General features: G+C 46.5%; 1 protein-coding gene across 1 annotated transcript; it reads right to left on the reverse strand.

The window, feature by feature from the left end:
- Positions 1 to 7,258: 7,258 nt before the first annotated feature.
- Positions 7,259 to 20,987, reverse strand: LOC144139132 (2-Hydroxyacid oxidase 1-like). The gene is made up of 7 exons (XM_077671586.1): positions 20,840 to 20,987; positions 18,616 to 18,871; positions 17,294 to 17,460; positions 13,643 to 13,734; positions 12,313 to 12,471; positions 10,162 to 10,231; positions 7,259 to 7,370 (listed from the first exon to the last, which is right to left on the reverse strand). Exons 1-7 carry the CDS (start codon positions 20,931 to 20,933, stop codon positions 7,294 to 7,296), a joined length of 915 nt encoding a protein of 304 aa, XP_077527712.1. The 5' UTR covers positions 20,934 to 20,987; the 3' UTR covers positions 7,259 to 7,293.
- Between the last annotated feature and the right edge of the window lie 4,653 nt (positions 20,988 to 25,640).

Below are 25,640 nucleotides of genomic sequence, written 5' to 3' on the forward strand. Positions count from 1 at the left end.
TTGGCGCTAAGTTCGGTTCTGGTAGTAGCGTTGGGAACGTGTTGTCGGAACTCTACTGGAGGCGCCTTCATGGTGTAGTGCACTTAAATTAAGCTGCTTGGTCAACAACGGGACGCGGAATGCCTTTGTAACACCACGTACCCATTTGTAGCCATTCACATGTTTGAGCAGCAATGTTACGGACGAGAAAGATGTTTAAGATGAGCGCTCTCGGCATGGTCCAAGGTATGTGGCATGGTGAGACACGGAGAGGGAGTGCGTGGTTGGGCTGGGACATGTTCCGACCGAGTATTGGAAGTCTTTTATTTGCTCAATGTATTTTCTTAATACCTTAGCCAGTCACATTAGAACGCTACATATTTGTAGGGCGTCGTACCCATATAATGTGCCCAATCAAAACCTTCTTGTGGCAAAGCCGACTTTATCGCCTGTGCTAAGAAAGAAAACAGTCGTCACTCATATTTTACCAGAACTTTCCCAAAACGAAATATATGAAAATTGACCGTCAAGATGACCTCATCATTACTTCCAGTTAGATTTACTCGTGCAAATTAGTTCCCAAAAAATAAACAAATACACGCGTTCAAATCTGCGTCATATCTGTTCCGTGTGCTAAGTAATCTAGATCACGCAGTAGAATAGCTAAATTTTTTGTCCTTTGCTTCAGCTAATGACCTGTTGGCGCAGTGATTCTCAGGACTGCTGAAGTCCTGCTGCATGCCGTTATCGGCAAGTCAAAATGAGCCCACTAGGAATGTGTACCTCTAGGCCTGGGGTGATATGGCACTTTTTGTAATATTAATTTGTATATCAGCCACGCTTAACGGCCTTGGAAAACCACTGACCACGCAGCCACGATAACTGGCTTCAAAATAGAAATGTGGAGTCTGCTGCATACCATTCTCATTAGCAGGCAAGAATTCTAGATTTTTGAAGTAAGCTTTGTTTGTGCACTCAACAAACACGACAGATTTAGGCCACAGAAGGGCGGAGACTAGGAAAGGGGGGCTTCAACCGTCAAGTACACAATACACGTCACGGCAGGCGTTTCCTCTTGTACGTTTTTTGACGTTTTCAAAAAGAAATGTATTAAGCTTCGCCTTTATCCGCTTGGTTGAATAGGTATTTTTCATTTTGTCTTATCTTCCTACTCAGCCTGCACAAGGAGGAATCAAGTGCTCCAAGCGTACGCGAAGGTGAGCGACGTCGCGCAGCGTCATTAGGTGCGGCAACAATAAGTGTTCAAAACCTTTCTCGCGCTTTGGGAAATCTAATGTCGTACGCAGAGCTTGCCATTTTTGGAGATATATGCCGCGAGAACTCGGAACAAGCCGCAGTAGAGGGTGAACAAGGAGAGTACCTAGTTGGCAGGTACTATGACGAGACTGTTTGAGGGCGAAGCATAAGAAAAAACAGGACCTGGATGCGCGGCACCACAGAGACGTAACCAGAAATCCGTAATATTATATAGCGAAAGCTTTGAGTCCCCCATTGTGGAAGGAATCAGAGTAGTGCGATGATACCGCAGAACACCGCTGTAAACACTAAAAAAGTTTTGTAATGGCAAAATCTGTGCCAAAGTGTGTACTCGGACTAAGTTCTACAGCGCGAATCATATAGCTTGAAAAGAAAGTTGGGCACTCTAGAGTAGAGTAGAGTAGAAAAGACCTTTATTCGGCCCCCGCTTCGTATATTTCAAACGTGTTCCTTTTCGGTGTCGCCCCGAATAAACCGCCCACATGCACCCGCTGTCTCCCTCTGGGACACCGGGCTCACCAGTGCCCGCAGCATAGTGCTCCGGCCAAGTGCCGCCGTTGTGCTGCCCCTCTACCACCTGACCCTAGCACCCACGTATGTTCTCAGCCCTGGTGCATTCGTTGCAAGGTGAACACTCACCCGTCTCTTGACCCTACCTGCCGCTTCCTCCTCGAAAAGCAACGCGCATGTGCTAAAGTTGCGTTTGAACGCCGCCTAGCTTTGCCCCAGGTCACGCAGGACACCCTTTGCCTTCCGTCCTCTAAACCTGCATCTGACTCACCGGTCACATCCCAACTGGGCTCGTACGCTGCTAAACTGAAAGGACCGTAGGGGCCACCGCCCGCTTCCTCCAATGCTACACCCTCACCGTCCTTGAATGAGGAGGACCGTCACTCTTTCGACCTCCGACTCGCGATGCTCGAACGCCAGCTGCATGAGCATCAGCGCATTTCCCAGGAATTGCAACAGCAGATTCCGCTTCTCACCGAAACACTCCAAGCAACCACCACCTGTCTTACCTCCCAACTTGCGCAGCTCAATCAGCACCTTGCCACGTTCACCACAACTCCCTCTGCAACCCAACTCATGCCTCTGGCAGACTTAGTCGAAAGCACGTCCACCGCCCAGCACACTCGATTGGTTCAGCTCGAAACCTCCATCCTCAAAGTTCTTACCGCGCTGAATGCCAAATCCGAGCAACTCAAGTCCTTTGGTTCCATTGCTATTTCTTTACAAGAATCACTGCCCCCGGCTAAGAAAAAGGACCGTCCTACCACATCCACAGCTACCTAAATGTCCAGTGCTGAGGGTTTGGAGGTGGTGCAGTGGAACAGCCAAAACTTACGCAATAATAAGACGCCTCTCCATCCGTACCTCCTTAACCACCATTTTCTCCCTCATTTTCTTTTGATACAAGAGGCCCGGACCACTACTGCCATCCCAGGTTACCACGCCTATCATACCTCTACAAGCACGCCGCTAGCATCCATTTATGTGCGTGGCGATATGCTCGTGGAACCACTGGACATACCCTGTACCCTTCTCAAATATTTAGTCAGCGTGGTCTATTACGATCCTTCTTCTAAAATCTCACCGGCCCTTCTCTCTTTCTACAACCCGCCTGTAACTTCCTCTTTATTCAGTGCGCTAGGTCCATCCACCAAGAATCTAATCCTTGGGGGTGACTTCAATGCACCTCAGTACTCTTTGAGGCTACCCGCAGACCCTCAAACCCGGCCGCCTTCTCCACTGTCTTGTACAGGAACGCCACCTCACCCTTCTTAATACTCCGGGCTCCCCTACCAGAGCCGGCACTACCTCACAGCGGCCCACGACACCCGACCTTACTTTCTCTCTGGAGCCCCTTTAGGTTCAGTGGCGGGTCACAGCGGAAAACCTCCTCAGCGGCCATTTTCTGATTCATCTTTCCATATCCGTTTCCCACATCTCGCGACGTTGCCTCGTCACTCACATTGACTGGGACGCCTTCCGCACGGCTCTGCCCTCCCACTCCTTTGAGTCGTATGAGAACTGGACGTCCGGCATTGCCTCTGCGCTTTCGAGCAGCAGTCGTCGTGCTCGCATCCGTCATCCGATCCAAGACCCTGACCCTCACTTTCTCTGTTTATGGCGCCGGCGTAAACGACTGCAGCGCTTCTTCCGCTCCCAAGCCCAAAATACTCAGCTCGCTTCCAGAATCGCTGCTCTACAAGACGAGACTGTTGCCCACTGCGCTTCCCTCGAACATTCTCGATAGAGTTCTCTCTGCGACAATCTTGACTCTGCTTTGCACTCACGATCAACATGGTCTCTTTTTAAATCTCTCCTAGGCACTAAGCCCATGCTTGCTCCCACTTTAGCTAAAGCTCTTCCTCAAGGAACAGCCTCCGACCTCTTCAACCAATTAGCCTCTTTTTATCTCCCGCCCCCTCTTACTCCTAGCTATATAGACTACTCAGGTGAACCTAATTCTGATCTCGACCGCCCTTTCACTCTCCGGGAGCTCGAGGCGGCCCTGGTTGGAAATGCTAAGCGTTTTGCTCCTGGGGAAGACGCCATCACATACACAGCTCTCCGCAACCTCCCCGACAATGCGAAACAGTTCCTCCTCCAGATTTTTAATCAAGCTTGGGACAGTGGCAGCCTACCTAGCAGCCTACGTCTTCCCTTATTACCATAATTCCCAAACCTGGAAAACCTCCTTCCATCGCTAACCTTCGGCCTATATCCTTAACGTCATGCGTTGGTAAGACCCTTGAGCATGTGGCTCTGACTCGCCTCTCTGAATTTCTCGAAAAGAGGGACTTCTTCCCTCATTCTCTCATCAGATTCCGTCACCGTGTCGGTGCTCAGGATATGTTTTTGCTCATCCAGCCCACCTTTCTCGCTTCCACCCCCACCCAAATCCCCGCTCTGGTGACCGTCGATGTCCGTAAAGCCTTTGACGGTGTGTGCCATAACCATATCCTGGCACAGCTTGCTCCAATGTCCTGCGGCTCCGGCATGTACTCCTATCTCCGCTCCTTCCTCTCTCACCGAGTAGCTTGCTTTCAAGTCGACTCTCATCTGTCCGACCCCCACCACATCACTCGAGGCACTCCTCAGGGTGCTGTTCTTTCCCCGACCCTTTTCAATATTGCTATGACTCCTCTGGCTTCCCAACTAGCTGAAATCCCTGATCTTCATCACATTCTTTACGCCGACGACATCACCCTTTGGTGTTCGTCTGGCTCTCCGGGCCATGTGCAGAGCACCCCGCAACGTGGCTTGGATCTCATCGACTCTTTTCTCACCGCTGTTGGTCTTTCCCCTGCTCCAGAAAAGTCCGAGCTTCTCCTTCTCAACCGTCCTCTTACCAGCGCGCCCACAATTCCCTTATCTCTCTCCATATTTCTGGTTCTCCCATTCCTGCCCTCACCAAATGCAAGGTTCTTGGTTTTCCTTTGCATGCAGCCAAGAACGTACAAGCCCTACACAGCGCCGTTGCGACCTGCCATTCAGTAACCCACCTTCTACGTCATGTGGTCACTCGACGTGCGGGTCTTCACGAAGCTAATGCCTGCAGGGTTGCCCACGCCCTCGCGCTCAACAAGTTCATGTGCTTTATCCCTTAAAACTCCTTCACGAACACTCAACTCAATACCCTTGAGACCGCCTTGGTGGGACTCTACAAAGCAGCACTGAACCTTCCTATCACCACTTCTACAAATACGCTTTTTGCCACGGGCCTCTTTCATTCCCTTCGCTTTCTCCTCAATCTCCATCGGGATTCCCAGCTTTCTCGGCTCTCCCTTACCCGTCAAGGTCAATGGTTACTGGTTCAGGCGGGTATATCTCCGATTCCCGTCTCCCCCATTACCCCTCACGACGCAATTTCGGCGCCCAACCTTCATACTCTTCCTCTCCCGTCAAACATGTCCCCTGCCCTTTATGCAGGTCATCGTCATGCGGCCGCGCAGCATCATTCTCCTCTTTTCGCGACCCAGGGAATTGCTTACACAGATGCCTCCTTTGTGGCGCCTCGAGGCTCGTGCGGTTACGTTCTGTACCACCCTCACCTTGCTGAAGCAGAAACCCACACAAGCGGCCCGTACCTGCACTCTCCGGAAGCAATGTCTCTTGAGGTTCTCGCCATTGCCCATGCCCTTCAGTCCTTTGCTTCTCTCCCCCGTCTCCGAATACATAGTCTTTTCTGACTCTCACGCCGCTATTATACAGATACAAAATCGCTCACTACTTTCTATCCTTCAACAGGAGGTCGAACGAGCGGTCTCCGCTCTACAACGATCCATCGTTTCCTCCATTGGGTCCCTGGGCACTCTAGTATTAGAATCACAACCGAACCCGAGTCTCCCCAGTAAGAGCTGGATGCGGTGCCACTACGCAAGCCACCACGTAACAGAGACGGACGAATGCTTAGCTCCGTACACTGAACCGCTCCTCCACTGGAGAATCCAGTCGAGGATGTCCTTGAAAGCGACTTTGGCATGTAAAAGCATTGCGCTATCCTAAGCTTAGCCAAATCGAGGAAACACATGCAGTGGAGGACAGACTCATGAGACGGCCATTAGACTAGTGCGCACGGCCCTGACCTTATCTTGCGCAATGGGTTAATGCGACAGCAAATGAGCAAAGAAGTGTACACTAGTCTAAAATAACTTTCCTTGTGAGGAGGCAGTGGCGTGAATGGCGGTACCTCCGCCTATCGAAGTCATTACCCCAAAAGACGAACAAAGAAAAGCAAACAAAGATACGAAAATACGATGTACCAGTAAAAAAGCCTCTGATAAATATCGCCATAGAAATCTTTGTAGGTTCCGCATTTCGGGCCCGCATCCAAAGCACAGAGAATCTGATGCTTTCGCATTTATTGCACCGAGATAACCATAGCGCAGCATGTTGCCCTTGCAAAATGGCCACGCTAAAACATGGGTATTCCGCGCGGCAGCACAATCGCAGCCTTTTGTAAATCCATGTGAAAATATTACGTGTGGAAACACTACGGGAAAAAATTTCACCTTTTGTACTAAAAATGCTCACATACAGGTAATCAGTCACGTATGCCTGCAGAATTTTTGGAGACCACAGTGGGCGTTCCAATTTCTCTTGTTCTCTGGCCTATACTACCGCTCAGAGGAGAATAATTGTCTTCAGTGAGTACTTTAGATGTCATTCTAAAAGGCTCATGCGAAACAGGTAGGTTACGTGCACGATATAGCTTGAACAACAGTGCGAACGTTTGTTGAAGCAGTATTTTTCTACATTTTTCACTTGGCAATGCTACTGGCTTGAATAAAATACTTCAAGACCCTTCCCCGCAATGCACCAGGCACTAATTACTGCTTAACCGAATTTAACCTGAAATTATTCTTTCCAAGTGCAGGCATTGGTGCATACTTCTATCTGAGTTACTAACGTAAGAAGCAGGAATTGGTTATAAACAATGCGCCGCCCCGAATACAGCACCCTGCTGGCAGCTTTGTGTACCTTTCACTGGCTCAGCACCAAATTTCAGAAACCACGTGTCACGTGTCAGAAACTTGTGTCAATGTACTGCCCTTAAACGCTGTATGTTTTTGCTTTGCTCAAAAGTGGAACCGTCAAGACTGGACATGTGTGGCATTATTGTTACGTTTGCATTGTTTTGGACACGTCCATGTGTACTCCTAACCGATTTGAAGTTTTTCATAAAAAATTGCTGTCGCGAACACTCGAATGGAGCGAACGGCAGTGTGTTTCCCCATTTAATGATAGGCTCAGACTACTGAGGGTACAAGCGCGTCATAAGTTTTGGACGTTTAAATTAAACAGTGCTTCCCGTAATTCGGTTGGCGTTAGCATCAGCTGTGTAATTGTTTGAAAGCGTCCCAAAAACTGGACAATAGTCTCACCCTGTAGTTGTTACAACACAACGCCATAGTCATTGCGCAAAAAATCGAACTCTTTATTGTCATCCTTACGAAGGTCGAGCTGGTTGCACTACCTCAAGTAATACAAGTCCCCACTTTGTTCTCGCGCTCAAAGTGAGTGTTTTCTTTAAATTCTGGTTCTAAATGCACAGCGCTCTTGACGAACAACGTCATTCGGTCGGAGGTCTTGTACAGATTTGTGACCTGAAAGCAAAAAAATACATAAGTTTAACCCAGTTCGACCCAGTTGAAATTCTGCCGAAACAACGAAGCAGGTTTTTTTTTTTGTCGGCTCGAGCGATAACGGGTGGAGGCCCCAGAACGGCAGCGCCGTGGCCACGCAAATTCTGTTTCCTTCAAAGAAATTCTTAGCGTGCGTGGGTAAAGAAGTGCAGACTACATTTTTTTTTCTTTTACGAAACAAGTTTTAAATAACGGAATCCTATGCACACTTCCAAATTTTGGCACCCTGTTTGTGTAGGAAATATTTCATGGTGAAGACGTTACACTCGGAACACTTTTCCTAACGCTGTCTTGTAATCTCTTGTCATCTTTATTGTGCCGGCGGCGTGCCGCTTTTTCTATATTGCCTAAAGTTCGCGGCTTACTACTTTTTCCTAAAACCATCACTCCCTCTCGTGGAACCTGGCTTCCTGTGGACCAGCTGACAAACATTACAGCTTACGTTGGTGCGCCCGTGCAGACGTTTAGTAAAAACAAGCAAGAAATTATCCGTAGGTAGGCTAATCAAATGCGACATTTTAGACAGCACTCTATTGCGCTCTTACGGAATCAAGGTTTTTCATTTTATTCACAACAACCACCTATTGTGCACAATAACACAGTTGGTGGAATAATAATAATAATAATATTGCTAGACTAATTGCGTGTCGACATTTCTCTCTCTCTGTTTTTCTCTCCCGTTTCACTTCCCTCCTTGTGTGCACTGCCTTCACACTTTCTACCTGTCTAATCATCGAGCAAATGCACCGACGCAGAAGACTTGCACAGTTTACCAGTTAAACATGTTCTTGATATCGTTGCTCCGGTTTGTGCACTGGTGTACAACGTAATTTTCCCACAGGCCATATTCCCCCGGCGCATTCAACGAGCTAAAGTCTGCGTCCTTTTCAAAGACGAAGATTAAAATCACTTTTCAAACTTCAGACACATTTCAATTATCCCAGTCTTCTCAAAATGCATCGAAAAGCTTGTAATCGAACGGATGACCAGTTATTGTGACAACATGAAGTAATATCGACAAGTCGATTCAGTTTCAGAAAAGGTCGGTCAGCAGAATTAGCATTGTTAACACAGCAAGAATTAATTTTGGATGCAATTGAAAGCAAATTACTCACACTTGGCCTTTTTAAACATTTCTAACGCTTTTGATCGTATTAATCCTGGCACCATAAACAAAAGCTCAAAATTTATGGCTTCTGGGGAATATTTTTAAACTTAATCGCAAGCTACTTCCAGCACTATTTACTATTAATGATAAGACGTCCTGCACTGAACAAATAAAATGTGCTGTACTTCAAGGTAGCATTCTTGGACCCCTGCTCTTTAACCTCTATATAAAGGACATAGTCAATACGACCGATTCCGCCGTATTCATAGTTTACGCGGATGATCCCAGTGTATTTTTTTACGTCAGCAAATGCTTTCAATGTAATATCCAGAGCCAATGATGTCCTAAATTAACTTTATAACTGGAGCCTTGCTAATTCTTTAGTCAGTAACCTAACAAAAACAAAGGCTCTCCATTTTCAGAGCGAGAAACAAGATAACTGACATCCATGATAGATTAATGATTGGTAGCACTCCTATCGAAATAATACCAACCGTCAAAAACCTCGGAGGAATTTTTGATGAAACTTTGTCCTCGGATAGCCATGATAACTGAGTTGCGAGCGAAATTTCTCCCGTTGCTGGCATTCTTACAACCCTACGTTCTGTTTTGCCTACAAGCATTAAGTTGCTGATCTATAATTCCCTGTTTTTGTCGCATTTACAGTACTGCTACCTGGTTTGAGGACTTACCACTACATCAAACTTAAGCAAACTATTCGTGCTTGAGAAAAGGCCGTACGCGCGATTACTAATGTTACATTATGATGCCCACACCAACCCAGTTTTCGAGAAGCTAACATTGCAACTGTGCAAAGCATATACGACACCGTTTTATTAAAACGCTACAGGGCAGCAGTTATACAGCATAGAAATCCTTGCGAACAACTCTCGAACGCATAACGTTAATGATGAACAACTACAACACCCGATGTTCTGAAAAATGACGAACTCCACGCGCACGCACTATGTTTTTCAGATGATATGGCATACGCTAGCAACTCTTCTAAACACAGTTGCACAATGATCACAGAAATAAATAGTGCATGCCTTTCAAATATACAGATCGGACATTGCCCTATATGCTCCGGTGTTCCTTTTCTTTTTTGTTACCCTAGTTTCTTGCCTCTTTCCAGTATTTTGCACTTTATGTCATGTACCTTGTTGGTTACCTTATGATTGCCACTGCTTTGTTCAATTCTTTGGTCCATCTCTGTAGCTCGTGCACTGCGCATTGCATACATTATTTCAGTTATAATTCGGAAAAAAATTTCTTGGTGTATTTTTTCCTTGTGATATAAACCATGGTCTCATATCATGTTCTTTATAATAATGTGTAAGTTCTGTGCTACTACGGCTGCTAATCACCCTTGTTCCTTTGGCTGTAAACAAACACCCGACAAAGGGGCATAGACCATCGCAAGCCCAATCTTTTGAGGCTTTGTGTCGGTGCCCCAAACATCTGTAACACGTCTGATCTCGAAGAAAGAAAGAAAGAAAGAAAGAAAGAAAGAAAGAAAGAAAGAAAGAAAGAAAGAAAGAAAGCGTACAGCATCGATCACTCTGCTGAACGGTACGCCAAGGCAAACTTCCAGGGGTGCTTCATCTTCCGGATTAGCCCAACGAATGCAGTCATCACACTTACCCATGAGTGCCAGGGCTCTGTTGATTTCGTTGTAGAATATCTCCAGCATCTTCTTAACGCCTCGCTCTCCCTTTGTTAAAAGAAGAATAATGTGTCGCCATTGTGTAGACAAGCTTCTTTCAGAGCTAGAAGCACTCTTTTGGAAGTTCGAATTTGTGGAAAGAGGCACATGTAAACACAACAAGAGTTCATTTGTTTTACAAGGAACAGTGTGCAGCTGGCTTTATTATTTTGCGCCTTACTGTAGTTTCCGCCCATACCATTCTGCGTATCAGTATGGGGGTCGGCGAGGGGAAGAGAATGACGATGCTCCTGGTACCCATTGTCCCCTAAAGTCAGCTAGGCATGGCGGGCGGTGCCATGGCCACTCTCATTTCGTTCTCATTCCAATAAAAATTACGCAGCCATAATTTCGCCGATGAACATACCAGCTTTTCATCACCGAATGCTCGCTAACTCTCAGGCCAAAGATTGTGCCCGTATACTCACGCCTGTACTAACATCGCTACGCATCGTCATCGTCAGGAATTTAATACACCGGTGACACAAGCGCAGGACTAAATACACGGCCGCAAATTACACTGACTCTCTCTTGATCGTACACAATACCGCTCCCATCATTCTGAACCATTCACCACGGCAAAGCGATGCTTTCTTTGTACGCTACGAGGCCAAGCCCAGGCCCTTGTTTGCGAGAAGGTAAGGCTGCGTTACATTCGCGAAATAAATTTGCGCCTATACCGTTAGTGCAATGCGAGGTTCGAGCGGTTCTTAGTAGAATAACGAAGTTGCATTAATAACTAAGATCCATAACAAACCTATCAAGCAGCATACCTCCTCCACGGTAACAAGCTGGCTGTTTTGGCTTTAACGGGTTGGTCGGAGGTGAAAACAAACCCATTTGAATATAGTTTCATTTGGCTGTAACGATGTTCATTCGCTTTCCCTCTCTTTATCTCTCCCTATGACACACAGGCATGGCGCGCGTGAGTGCTACAACCCTGTACGCCACATACGTTTCCCACTCTATGAGGAATACGGTCGCAGGGGATCTATCCAGTGACCATGGCACTTGAAGTTCCTACTCAAACGAACAAAAACACAACCTTGTGGGCCTTCTTGAGGTTTTGAGGTGCAAGGGGAAAAAGTATAGCTGGTAATCAGTGAGCCATCTGAACAGAACTAAACCCGGGGTTTTTTAGGGAGCCATGCAGACAAAAAAAAGTTCGTTTTATTGGAAAGCTTTCGTGTTTTATAGTGCCCTTAGCGCTTTTCCGGCAGCAAACGATGCCGTATTCACTGAGAAATTAATAAATTCACGTTAAAATTTTGATTCTCCCGCCAAATCGTGTTTTTGTGACGTCTGCCATGAAGTCACAGGGGCGGGAATTCAAATGAACTTCCAGGGCGTCATTACGCTCTGCAGCCTTGTTTACCGTCAGTCCTCTCAGATGGCCCTATCATACGCGGCCGCGGACCGTTGTCCGCCGTTGCTTTATTTTTGACAGTGTTTTCACCTGGCTTGTTTTTGTTAGGGCAGGAAGTAATCGTTTCGTGGAACAGGGGGCACCCTCTACAAACAAGGACACGAAAGACAACGTCGCTTACGGCAATCGGCCAGTGGCTGTATGGCAGTTCCAAGGCGGCGGACTGCTGTGCAGCTAAAACGAGCGTAGTGCGGCCAGTACCAACAGCAGTGGGCATCGGTACTTCTATGCTTACGCGTATTCCCGTAACTTTCATTGTTTGCCCCGCCATTATTACGGCTGTAAAATGAATATGCCTTACATTTAGGCGCAAAAAGCTCGTTCGGCAAGCTTAAAAGCCCTGCCTAATTGGCGTTTGCTTTTGGCGTTCTCAGCCAATCGCATAGCAGGGCATGTTACGTCATAGATTCTGTTGCAGTAAATGAGCTAGTGGGTCACATGGCCATTTCCTTTTTCCTAAATGTGTAGCTCATTTGAGCGAAGTTTTCATTAAAACTGGCGTCAGTATGATTCTCAGGAAGCAATCTTGCAAATAAACTAAACTTGTATTTTGTCTCCATGGCCGCTTAAAACCGTCGGTTTGCCTAACGAGCAAATCGGCAAATATGACGCCTAATTTGCGGTCCTAGGTAACTCAAAAACAGTGTGCTGCCAGCTTACGTACATCGTACGCCAGGCCCCAGAGAGCGGGCCGGCCAACAAAGACAGCCCTCGCACCCAGGGCTAATGCCTTGATGACGTCCGTTCCTCTGCGCACACCTCCATCAACGTACACCTCAATGCGACCTCGCACGGCGTCTACGACCTCCGACAGGGCCTCCACCTGCATGTATAGGTTGGCAAACTGAAGGAAGAGCACTGAGCTGCACAGACAGGAAAATCTGAGCATTAGTTAAGATCAATGTTTGATATCTTAAGTTTGGCATCCCCAGCCTCACTACTCTTTCAAACGCATGATGTGGCGGGAGTGGTAATAAAGTTTTACATCAAAGCTTTGGAACTCACGGTTAACTACATTGCTGCAGAATTCGAGTTCAGGGGGTAAGTACACCAAATAATTTCGTAAAAAATGGGGACACGGACGAAGTCAGGACGGACACACACATCCCAATTCCGTGTCCCCAGTTCTGGCGCTATTATTTGGCGTAATTATGGAGTACCAACGTGCCCAACGTGCTTGCCTTACCTTATAGGTAAGGCAAGCAGACATTGCTAGGTTTGGTCGACGCATAGGTAAATTTTGCGCGCGTGAAATCCCGAACTACGGTTAGCATGTACACCCAAGTCTCGAGTTAATTTGTCATGTCCATTCCGAGCGCAGAAATAATCGACTCGTATATCATCATCATCAGCCAATCTACGCCCACTGCCGGGAAAAGGCCTCTCCCATAGATGTCCAATTATCCCTGTCCTGTGCTACCTGCGACCGATTTATACCCGCACACTTCTTGATCTCATCTGCCCATGAAACTTTCTGCCGCTCTCTGCCATCCTTGCGTTCTCTAGGGATCCACTCGGTTACCCTTAATGACCAGCGGTCTTTTTTTCGAATACATGCCCTGCCCCCATCCATTTCATTGCCTTAATTTCTACTAATATGTCCCTAACACGCGTTTGTTCCCTGACCCTTCCGTTCTGTTCTTGTCCCGCAATGTTACACCCCTCATCATCCCTTCCATTGCTCGCTGAGTCGTCCTCAATTTAAGCGGAACCCTCTTAGTGTGCCTCCAAGTTTTTGCTCCATAGGTGAGTACCGGTAAGATGCAGGTGTCATACACTTTATCCTTCAGGAACAATGGTAGACTTGCATTTGTTATCTGAGAGTTCCTGCCGAATGCACTCGTCTCGTACATGCGTCCGGGTGCTATGTATCGACTCGTATATGCAGGACTGTATATACCCGGCTGCCAACTGCGTGCAGGGAACCACTGAACCAGGAAGACGAAACAACTTAAATGCAGTGAAGAGCACGCTGTGAGTAAACGGCTACTTACAGCGGCCGGTGATCCGTCCAGCTGCCGGCCCCCATGGTTGGATACAATGATGGCGTCCACTCCTCGATGCACTGCCAGCTCGGCGTCTTCCGCTGCACCGACAAGTAGTCGCGTTCAGAAAGTAAGCGCTCATACCTATGTATGCGATGTGGCCTACAAACCCCAGTGCAGAAAACAACGCGCGACGGCAAGACATCATAAAGCAACCAAGCTGCGCGCCTCTCACACTCACGCATCGTCGTGCCCCTCTCCTTTGATTTTGATTGAATGAGTACATTCTTAGCCGAGTATCCTCCTCCCAGCATCAAACGGGTATCGCTCTGCATGTGCTCAAAAATGATAATTACGCGGTGTTAGCACCGAGATAACGTAAACGGAAATCATTGGTCAAATTTTAAAACAACAAAAGATGCAAGAACACAATAAAAATATATGCATTATGCACCGCCCCACAAAAGGGAAGCGAAAATAAAAACCACTGAGCACAAACAGAAACATCATTACAAGGCCGAAGTAAACCAACCACGCAAGTCTCTGCGTTTGCACAAAAATACATAACTGGCGGAGAACACACGGCTAATCTACGGAATAGCCAAATAACGATAATTCGCTGAAGGAAATGTTTACTGACCACGAAATACAAAAGCCGAAAAACAAAAACAAAACGTGTAAAAATGAACTATTGATATGGAAAATATGAATACAGTCGAACACGGATATATCGAACACGGGTATATCGAATTATTGTCTATATCGAACTCATAAATTATCCCCTTGAAAATTCTGTGTAAAAGTATAGGAATTCGTACTTCTATATCGAACCGCATTTTTCCCGACATTGGTTATATCGAACGCCGTGTGAGCTGGAAGGTGCTCTTCGGCGGTCGCTGCACCCCCGATTGAGGTTGAGGAGGATGTGGAGGAATGCGCGGGCATGGCAAAGGCTGGCTCGCAAAACTAATCCCCCCTACCGGAACGAATTTGCGCTTGCCCAGTCGGCCGCCGTAGCGTTAGCGGACGGAGCCCGGCATGCTAAATCTCTCTAGGCACACAAGCCCGAACGCTCGGAAAATGTGACAGTGCGAGGTAGGGATGCCCCGAATGCGCACGTCCTTTTTTTTGCGGCTGCGTACGTTCCCCGTCTTGCCGAAAAAGAGTTTTGTTATCTCTCTCTCTGGGTCTGTCTTCCCCCAACACCGTATCTAGTCGGTGTTGCTTCCCCCGATGTCGTCTCGGGAAAGGGAAGAGGGAACGAAGGCGCTGGCGGCCTCCTCCTTCTTTTGCATTTTGCTGCTGTTGCTGCTGTTTGGCGACTTGTCCCGCACCTTTCGGAGATCACTGTTTCTCTCGGAGATGACCATCGCGAGCGCTTGGAATTGTTACCTTCAAAGTTCTTGTGGTACGTGCACGCTGTTCTTCTTTTGCGTGCGTGTTGTGCATGGTGTGCGAAGGCGCAGCGTACTGCTTGAATTTTCTAGTTGTGCAGCCTCAAGAAGATCGAGACCAGCGTCTTTAATTTCATTTCCAGGACGAAGAAACAGGCGATTTTTTTCACGGAAATAAAGCGTCCTGTTGCGTCCTGAGTGCGGAATTAGTTGTCATTCTTGAATGCGACGATCGGCAAGTGATCGTGCGCCATAGGTGAGGTCTCAGAGCCCATATTTTTTATATCGAATTTTTCATATATCGAACTATTTCGCGATCCCCTTGGAGTTCGATATATCCGTGTTCGACTGTATTATGTCCCGCACCCCCCCCCCCCATCCCAAAAGTAAGAGAAATAAATGGAAGCCCCCAAAAAAATTACTGAAACACGAGCATAAATTTGTGGAAAAGCAACATATCTGCCCAAAAATGTATGGCTGGCAGAGTTAAGGCACTCAGTTGTTTAATCTGTGCGAATCGTTCAAATTCTGCGAAAAGAAAGAAACAATACCTCTAAAGGAATGAATTGACCCAACGTATTTGGCTGCTCATAGACCATAAAAAACTCCCAATAACAATGAGCAGCCTACGATTGCTTTCGCATTAGTAGCCAATTCTCTCAATTTCTGCGCATTTTTTTTCTCTTCACCTGACCGTTTGTACCGCAGGGCCGGCTAGGGGGACGATCTCCCGCATAGTAAACGCAACGAAAGTGCTAGGTGAGCATCCTAAGATTGTTTAACGTTAACAAAATATTTTTAATGCTCTCTAATTTTCTATCTTCCAGACAATCGCTATTTCTGTTGCTTCTGGGCGGGAAACCGATACAGTGAAAGCGCGTCAATTCGAACAGCAAGGATAAGACATTTCAGCTGTAAATAATGGACGTACGAACTCGTGAAATGGCTGAATAACAACACTACACCGCAACTGCGAAGCTGTAGGGCGAGTGAACGAATTGAGGCTTTAAAAAATCATGAATTGCAAATTGCCTTTTTTTACTCAAGGGGATAGGCAGCACATTTTGTTCAAACAAGAGAATTAAGTGGGAGGCTTTCCCTTCTCTTTCGTCAGAACTGTCGAAGCGAAGGGCAGCATTCCATACAGCCATGACTTTCGCAGCACATGGCCGCCGTGGGGCTTCATCCTCTTATTTATTTATTTATTCATTTACCCTAAAGGCCCTTACGGGCGTTACATAGGGGTCACAATGAAAAAAAGAACACATTGCAACATCAAAAACAGCAACACCCAAAAAAATGCGAATACAAATACATTCATGTCGAAATGCATAGTTTCAAAAAAAGGGTACACAAAAGGCGCACAACAGTTATCCAATCCCTAAAATGCGAGGGTTAAAAAATGACTCAGGCTCAAAATTACACAAACATCGAACATTGAACCAATCTAAGAGGTTCAAAAATGACACAAACACTGAAAAATGATTTATACATTGAGGAATAACTGCAACTCTTTGATAAATGAGTCGTGATTACTGAGGGTGACGATGTTACCTGGGAGCTGATTCCAGTGACGAATAGCAAGTAAGAGTGGCGAAAAGAAAAATAGGTTGGTACGCGCGAATATTGGTTGACCTTTGAATGCATGATCTAAACGGGAAAAAACGCGACCAACGGGTCTTATGTGCGAGGCAGCGAAAGAAGACTGCCTGTGGTATAGCCTATGAAAAACCGATAAAAGACTATAAAGCCGGCGTTGTTGTAGAGGTGGTAAGTTCAGGGATTGTTTTATTTCTGTTATACTTGATGTTTTCGTCACTAGCGGCGACAGGTTGTGATTATTTTCTAAAAAACGATGTTTTTTGTCTGTCAGCGCTAACGATGTCGCACACACCACTGCAAGCACGTTCACGTAGACTTTTTCCAAATGCGTAGGCCTTTAGAAAGTTCACCTTGGAGGTTTTCGATTGGTTCTTTCCTGGACTTGTACCGTCTTTCTGAGGTATTGTCTATTTTCAAAAGGTTTCCAAGCCTCGTTTATTGGCACCTCGTGCGTCTCAGTGGCCGTGCGCTACGCGCCAAGCCACCGCGCGACAGGTGTAGCGCGCATTCTCCGTGGCAAAGCCTAATCGCTTTCTAATTAACGGGTTTTTGTATAGACTTATTTGAAGCTGGGCCGGACCAAATCCCACAGTTTGAATTGTCAATTTATTCGAATTATACAGCGTTCACTTCAGCCGCATATGTGCCTACAAATATAACTTACCTGTTATAATCCCCTTGAGAATTACAGGGAGGGTGGTGGCGTTCTTCAGCCAGGTTACGTCATCCCACGTTAAGGAAGGGTCGAAGAAGTCTTCCGTGTACTTTGTTAGACCGGAGCCATTGGCCTTGCGGAATCGGATGTGGGGAGTATCCCGGAAATTTGCCAACCTTAGAAGGAACAGTGAAAACTTCAGCCACATAAAACAATAACCGTGTTAAAAGTTTGAGTTACAATAATATTGTAGTTACGATGACGCCATCATTGGTCTAAATGAATTGATTTGTAACAGACTGCCTGTTTTTCTACAGATTGGCATCTGCCGAGCGCATCTGTGATGTTTTGATGCTGAGCGCGATTTTGTGTTATTACCAATTTCTACTCTTTGAGCAGTGCATCCGGGTCAAGAGCTGGAAAAGAACACTATGCATATGCACCATTAGATTATCTTAGGAAACCTAGCGCAGCCAAATCGGGGTCGCAGGGCTGTAATACGGCGCACTTCATAACACCTGCAGGGTCGCCATAGAGCAAACCGGGAGTAGATCCCGGGGCATCACGCTACTTTCACTAACAAAATGGCGTGCAAACAATAAGGAGTTTTCGCACGAATTTATAAAGCTTGCTAAGCATATTCAGGAAAAATTCAAATAAGCTCACAGATTCACGGAAGGAAGTTGATGGGGTTTACTTTTGAACATTACACCTAGGAACAGATATTCTTATGCTCTTAAAACATAGCTGAGTAAACTACATAATAAGATCTCAAATCTTGAGACCATGGTGGGTTAAAGCTGAATACGTGGACTGTTGTAAACTGCCTGCCAAGCAAGTCGTGCTAGTAACGATTGCCTAGCGTAGGACGAGGTGAGAAGTGGGGGGCAAAGATAAGCAACGGTGCGAAGATCAGCTAGGAAATATACCTGGTAAAACTTAGAGCGCGATTCAACAAGAGCAGCAGAAAGACGACAAACACAAGTGCTTGTGTTTATTGTCTTTCTGTTGTCCTTGTTGAATCGCGCTCTAAATTTTACCAAATATGCACCAACTTCCCCAACAGTGTGTTCTGGTAAATGTATGAAGAACAAGATGTGCCCCGAAAACATAGTACAGGTATACCGTATATCAGAAATTCCTGTATCCTACCGTGAACAATGGTAGTGCGGATGACAGTGAGGGTAGTATAACTACCAATTATTGACACACGGCGCCCGGCCACTTGTGCAGTTACCTGAAAATGCACCCATGATCATTCCACCCTTATTCGTATAAAAAAAATGTACCGCCAGAGTTCATGACACACATTGCGCCTCAAAGAGCCTTACGAGAGGTTCTCGGGTATGTTGAAGGCGTTGCGCACGTCGGCGATCCTCTGTCCCCACGTGGGTGCATCCACAGTCAAGACGATGGCTGAGAGGTTGGCGCACTCTGCGCGCCGGATCAGTTCCTCCGTGATTCTCCTGTTCTTGAACACGTACAGCTGAAGCCAGAGGATGGCTTTGGGAGCTTTCCTTCTTATTTCCTCCAGCGACGTGGTGCAGAGCGTGCTCAGTATCATCAGTGTGCCAGCCGCTTGCGATGCTGCGATGTACCGTTACGCATATTAACTGCACACAAGCGAAACGTACAGGCTAACCTGCCGCGTATAGCATTAGCGTCTTCACACATTGTGCCTATTTTATCTTAAAGGCTTATTCTAAAGCGGCCTCTACGACTTGACGCGGTTCAGCGCTTATTCTAGTAACGTTGGTTCAGCGCTTGCCCTGGCTTTGCCTAGCAGTGTGAGCCACACTGTTCAGACATCGTTGGAGCCAGTGGTCGTGCTGTCGTCGTTTCCCTCGCGTTCCTCGAGCCAGGCAATCCTCACACGTCACGGCCGATGGGAAATTAGTAGACACAATTTTTCTGCCACGTATCTGCGACGGCGTCTTTGTTATCTACGAGCGAAGTACTTGTATTCCGTTAAATGAGTTCACCTAAACATCAACGCATCAAACCTGCCTGGGTGTGCTACAAGTCTCCGGCCATTCATTGGTTTCGAGGAAAATGTAGAACGGTAAAAATGAAACTAGCCACTTCTTAAAACATGCAGTCTCTTGCTTGCCTCATACCGGACCGCTCCGGTCACATCGCGTGTGTCTACGCTCATGAAAAAGCTTGTGAACGCTAGGCTTATGTGGTGGCTCCAAAGTAATAAAATGTTTCCGTCATGCCTGACTGGTTTCACGCAACGTAGTATAGACAGTGTTAAAATCAAATCGCTTCGCGTGCGGCATGGGGTAATTTTAACGGGTTCTGTGTCAGCCCTACAACTATTTCAGCTTGGAGTTATCGTATACAGAACTTGCTAACGCTAAATAAAAACGGGCTGAGCGTTCGCTCCCAGTGGGTCCTTTGACACGTAGGAGCGCTTGGAGACGAACCCGCTGACATGTTGGCCCGTGAAGCGATATCACATACTCGTTTTCCGAAGGTCACTCCAGCCGAACCGCGCATTTTTAACACCATCATTAAATAAATCTTTTTCATCTTTTTTGGCGACCACAACATCAGCCCTGTGTTACCAAAAAAATGAACAGGACACAGGCCTCATCACTGTACTGCATCCGGACGGATTCCGGGAGAACACAGGCATGGCTTTCAAACCTAAACCTTACCACTTCACCTCGGGGTCCAACGTGTGGTGTAATAGGTGACGTCGGACATTTTTTCATGGCCTCGTGAGACCATGCGGCGTAGACGTCAACTTTGTGTAAAGAACTTCCAAGGAGAGCCGCCCCACATTCGTTTTTGAACATGTTCATGTTCCCTAACTGTCCTGGATTGCAAGGAGAGACATCTTTAGCATGGTCCTCCGGTTTATGAAAAAACGAACCTAAGGGATGCTTGGTGATTTTAAGCGCATAGGTAAAGAGCTGCGTCTCGTGGAGAGCAATTGCCAGCAGACGATGCGAGGCTAGGTGCGCCCGTTAATTACCAACAGCAACATTAGCTACAGTGATGGACAAAGAAAATGCGAGCACAAATATTTATACAAAAAAACAGCACTCAAGACGGCACACAAAAAAGGAGGTTACACACATACCGCTGAACCCTCAATCCCAAACCAACAAGCCCACCAACAAGTATGAACCAACAAGCCCTAACACTTCCATTGCAACACAAAAATATGAGCCAGAACACGCTGCATCGAAAAATACAGTTCATAGAATTCCAATAACGGAGTGCTATTTGTATATTTCGAAACACACATTTTGCAAATTTGATGCTATAATTAGGCCACTCTGCAGTTTGACTTGCATGGAAAGGAATGGAGCTTTTTGTGTGTTCTGGTTCACACTTTCGTGACCGCGTTTCACTTGTCCATAGCTGTGGGCCTATTTTTCCTTAACATATTCGCTTTTTTATTGTTTTTCCTGGTTGGCTTTTCCCATTGGCGCATTAGCTTTTTCCATTACCCTTTCTCAGTAAAGGGTAATGAAGGGTAATTACCCTTTCTCAGTAATTAATCAATTAAACCATGCCTAGAATATTAATGCGGAAACTCACCGTTGGCGGTGCCACACTCTCCGTCAGGGTGCACCAACTTCTGCATGGCGGAGGGCGCGATGCCGACCGGCATGGCAACCTCTTTTCCTAGCATGGTGGTCTTGAGACTCCTCTGGTGAACGTCAACGAGTACGCGAAACCGTAGACGCCACCTTCAGGTAACAAGGGGCAGAAAAGGGACACCCATGGTTGTTTGCAGACTGGTTTGTATATGCAATGTTTTTATTTATCTAGTTGTCATGGCTTACAACGCGTGTGTCCATCTTTAATTCATTAACCGCTAGTTTCTGTATTGGTAAAATACGTGGTTGTCTGTTTTTGCATGCAACTGCGTGCAAAATACAGCCGCCCCGAGTCTGACGACACCGCGTTCTGAGACCAGTTACTGTTTTTACGTTCTTTGAATAGGAAACAAACATAATATCTTACTTGCAGGAGTAACCTAAGTTATCCCATCTTGAGATAAAAAATTTACGGCTTCTAATCTTACCACCTAAGGAAGGAAGGCAGACATGAAGGAAGGGTAAGGCAGTAAATGAAAGACAGCGAGGTTAACCAGAGGAAAGTTTGATTGGTTGCCGTACACAAGCGAACTTGAATTGAGGGATTTAAAGAGAAAGATATAAAATATTAGAATATGAGGATGGCAGATCAAGGAGAGAGAAGGGAATGGGTGGAGGTAGCTACAAAGAAAACCATGTCTATATTAATGCTAAAATATAACTAGAAAAGTGTCCAAACGGGCGAATGAAAGGCGTTACACAGAGTTCCTACAATCGTTCAGACAAGCCTGTGGCCTTTTGGGACTGCGCAGTTAATGGCTAGTGGTTGAGCTTCCGGAATGCTGTTGACAAGCGATGCCTCTGCGTTCAAAACCTGGTACGGGGGTACAAGAGGTGTTCGATTCCTTCGTGCGTGCAACACACGTCACAAGCAGCGTTGGTGAAAGCGGCTCCTAGCCCCAGGCGGCAAAGTAGGGTGGCGTCCGGGCGTGGCATGTAAACAGGTGAGTGCCGCTGCAGACCAGGGTCAAGAGAGTACAAAGGAGAATTTCAATACTCTGGCGCATTCCAAAGAGCAAGCGATAAGCGCAGCGATTAGTAATCGCGAAAGCTAGCGTTGATCTCTGTAGTACTATCTCTGAATTTCTCATCGCATCATCCTTGAAATTGCAAATAGCACGTCGAGTTACTTTGTCAGTTATTTCAAGTATTTCAGTTTTTCAAGTTTCAAGTATTTCAGTTATTTCAAGTCAGTTATTTCAACTAGCTCGAACGATACATGCCATCTTCAAAACAATCTACATTCAATTCAGCGCTGGTGTTAAAAATGGAAAATGACGTTGAGTGCAATAAAACATCAGAACATTACTTTTTCGCGCAGTCGCAAACCCATTTTGTCGAAATGTGTCCTTGACAATGTGCCCCTTAACACAGTTAGATTTTATGTACCTCGGTATTTGCTTCTCACAACGTGCAGGCTGTTGCCGATTACGACAGGGGCTTCCTTCTCAAGCCACTAGCTCTGGATTGCCATGACACGCTCAGTGTGCACCTCGAGCTTCGCGATCACTGCACCGCCTGCCGCCACTTCTCGGCGGCGTTTACGGGATGAGTGCTGCGTGGCTGATAGGGGCCCATGCAGTGTTCTATTTCTCTTTAGCATCTTTTATGCTTTTTAACACCCTCAACAACTTGTTATGATAATGTCTGTAAACAAATATTACGCTTAGGGCACTTCAAAAAACAGCTGCGTCTTGGTACGGTGCGCGAACGCCAAGAGCTATCTGGGGACGCGGTTCTGCGCGCGTCTTGGCCGTTGTTACGGGCGTATGCGACGGTAGCAGCATATCACCACTGTCACCTCCGACTACACCAGGACAAGTGAATTCTATTGTCACTCCTTTTAGACCTCATACAGGCACAGTAAGAGGTTGGTTGCGTTTTGCAGCGCGGACAACGAATGTGGCTTTGTTTTTAAAATATACGTCGTAATAAAAAAATATCATTCTGGGACGTAATTACCCAATGCCTGAAAATAAATTGATTCTTTGATAAGAATATAAACCACGCTAAAATGTTATATTCCAAGGCTGCGCGTCGTTAAATATGTGCCCACTCACGCCTTATAGCAAGAACGAAGAGAAGTTAATGAAACCGTGGAAACATAAGTGGTGTGCAGTTCCAAAAGAAACAGAATAGCTCGTACGGGAATGAAAAAGTCCAGTGTGTCTGCGGAAATGGTAAAGACGTTCGTATGGTAGGGCTTACCAGACCAACTAGATGGGAAATGCAACCCTACTTCGCAAGACATGGGGAGCGGGAGCGTGACGCTTAACTGCCGTTGTGTACAGATGCGCAACGAAATCAATAAATGAACGTTTTAGTAACCACACACACGAGCAGCACGATCACTTTCCTTTTTGTTTTTCGCCTTCAGCGAGCAGCTGATCACTAGGTGGACGCATTTTTCGAAGGATAGGCAGTTCCAAGCGATAAACGGTGTCATTGGAAGTGTCTATATCCGATAAAGCTTTCTGATTTCAGTTTGTGCAAGATTTTGCAGGCGCCCTGTGTCATATGACGATGTTCCGAAGAAGCGTTCAGTCGCGGAGGATGTTTGCGAGCGCTCACCGCGCGTAGATACGACACAGCATTAAATTTCTGTCGTGTGCTGATTCACGAGTATAATTTTGCATTATCCGCCGTACTTCTTTCGTATAATTTTCGTCAAATTTATGCCACATTGCTTGTCCAGGGTAGTGATCAATATCTGAGGTATGATATTGGCAAGCATAACTGGCGTACTGTCCGGTATAAGAGCTCCGCTAGATTATGTAAGCACACAAGACCAATTTACATCGTAGTGTGTAGCCGTATCATGACTATCTGAGGAAACGCTACTTACGGAGACACTAGTTGGCAAATTTCAGAGCACTGGAATCACAATCAGCTTCATGCATATTGACGCTGGCCTGTGACGCTTACCTGGCGCTTATACAGACCGAATGTACCACACTAAGACCCCGTCAGGAACATTTACTCTCGTAAATTCACCACATTAGCGAAAAGAATGACTGGTTCACATTGATATCTATTTCGAACGCATACAAACGGTAAGTCTTAGTCATGAACGTGTCCCAAAAGCAGCTGCGACAGTGGGGAGCGGGCCGAAGTGTCCCGCGGCTGCTTCCGAAACGGGCCACTAGGGGCATTTCAATGGCCCCCTTACAGGCAGCACACGAGGCGTGTAGCGCGCGCTTTGATCCTGTTGGTTCTGCTGCCGCTATGTCCTGATTAAGCCCCGGCATAAGGATGCATGTATCGCCGACGGGTGGGCATGGATTCGTCGAAGACTTTCACAATTAAAGATTGATTTTTGTTGAAGATGTGATCTGACGGCAGTGATGTTTACACGCGACCACCCGCTCAACCTGTGATGGCCATAAGAAGAACAGGTAACTCCCTTATCATCATCATCAGCCTACGTACGCCCACTGCAGGGCAAAGGCATCTCCCATTAATCACCAATTATCCCGGTCCTCTGCTAACTGCGACCAATTTATCTCCGCAAACCTATTTTCCTCTGCCCATCTAACTTTCTGCCGCCCCCTGCAAAGCTTGCCTTCTCTAGGAACCCACTCTGTTACCCTTAATAACCAACGGTTATCTTGCCTGCGCATTATATGCCCTGCTCACAACCATTTCTTCTTCTTAATTTCTACTAATATGTCCTTAACACGCGTTTGTTCCCTGACCCACTCCGCTCTCTTCTTGTCCCTTAATTTTGTAAGGCCCTTATACTCGGAGACAACGAACAGCGGCAATGCAGTCAAGCCTAACCACGCCTGTTCGCTGCGCCGCTGGAAGTAGTTCACAAAAATAATTGGTAGGCTGCAACCTAAGCAATTCTAAATATGTAGTTCTTATTTTATAGCCTTCGAATAATATTGGCAATAAACTACTAGGCGGAATATTTGAACTAGAGAGCATTAGTTTTAGATTTTCGGGGTTTTCTGGTTGCGTCCCTCGCTACTAGTGTCGCGTAGGTTCTCTACCGAGAAAAACACGACATCATCGTCGACGGCACCTTTGTTTCCATCCATTCGGTATCTCGCCACTTCATTTTCGCGTAGGATTTTAGAAAGCTTGAGAATCAAAGCTTCCAAAACAAACGAAGCAAGTGGTTTTCGACGTGTATGCCCAAGTGAGACTGGTGCAACAGGGACTCTCCGTCTTTTACGCAATTCTTTAGGTTGGCCAGCTTTCCGGCGTAAGGGAGCGTGTTCGTAAGCGTGCATGCGCGCTGCTCTTTCAATATACCGCGCCCGCGCTATGTAAGCACGCTTCACCTGTCGATGCTGCTGCCCAGTTTCCACCTCCAGAGGAGTTTACAAAGAAGTGCATGCCCTCAAAACTTCAACGCTGACAAAATTCACTTCTGGATGATACAGAGTTGCGCATTATCGCCTACGATCGGTCCGAGTTCTCCAGCCAAAGTGTTTTCTTGTACTACACACAGTAAAATGTGGGCAAGGAGGCGCCAATACGCCTGCATGTTCGGTGATCATAGTCCAGGGCACTCGAGCATGGAGTGCATCGGAAGAAATGGACTGTAGCAAAATCGTTTCTGTCACGCCGAAGCTGAAACTGAGACCAGTGAGGAATCGACCAAATTTAGGGAAATCCTCAGGGTGGAGTAAGTTTCCGTGAAGGAAAATTTGACATCCACCTCAATGCAGCCACGCGGCTACAAAGGAAAGCTATACAGCTTTCTCAGAAACTTTGCAGGCGAAGAAAGA

This window comes from Haemaphysalis longicornis, unplaced genomic scaffold (assembly GCF_048455015.1).
Source record: "Haemaphysalis longicornis isolate Haplotype H1 unplaced genomic scaffold, Haemaphysalis longicornis Haplotype H1 scaffold_5, whole genome shotgun sequence".
NCBI lineage: Eukaryota > Metazoa > Arthropoda > Arachnida > Ixodida > Ixodidae > Haemaphysalis > Haemaphysalis longicornis.

Excerpts from the sequence above, each read along its gene's own strand:
- LOC144139132 (XM_077671586.1), bottom strand. The coding sequence starts at position 20,933 with ATGCTAGGAAAAGAGGTTGCCATGCCGGTCGGCATCGCGCCCTCCGCC. Across the intron at positions 17,461-18,615 it reads AACATACCCGAGAACCTCTC|GTTGGCAAATTTCCGGGATA; the intron begins GTAAGGCTCTTT and ends GTTCCTTCTAAG. Across the intron at positions 7,371-10,161 it reads CAGAGCCCTGGCACTCATGG|GTCACAAATCTGTACAAGAC; the intron begins GTAAGTGTGATG and ends TTTTGCTTTCAG.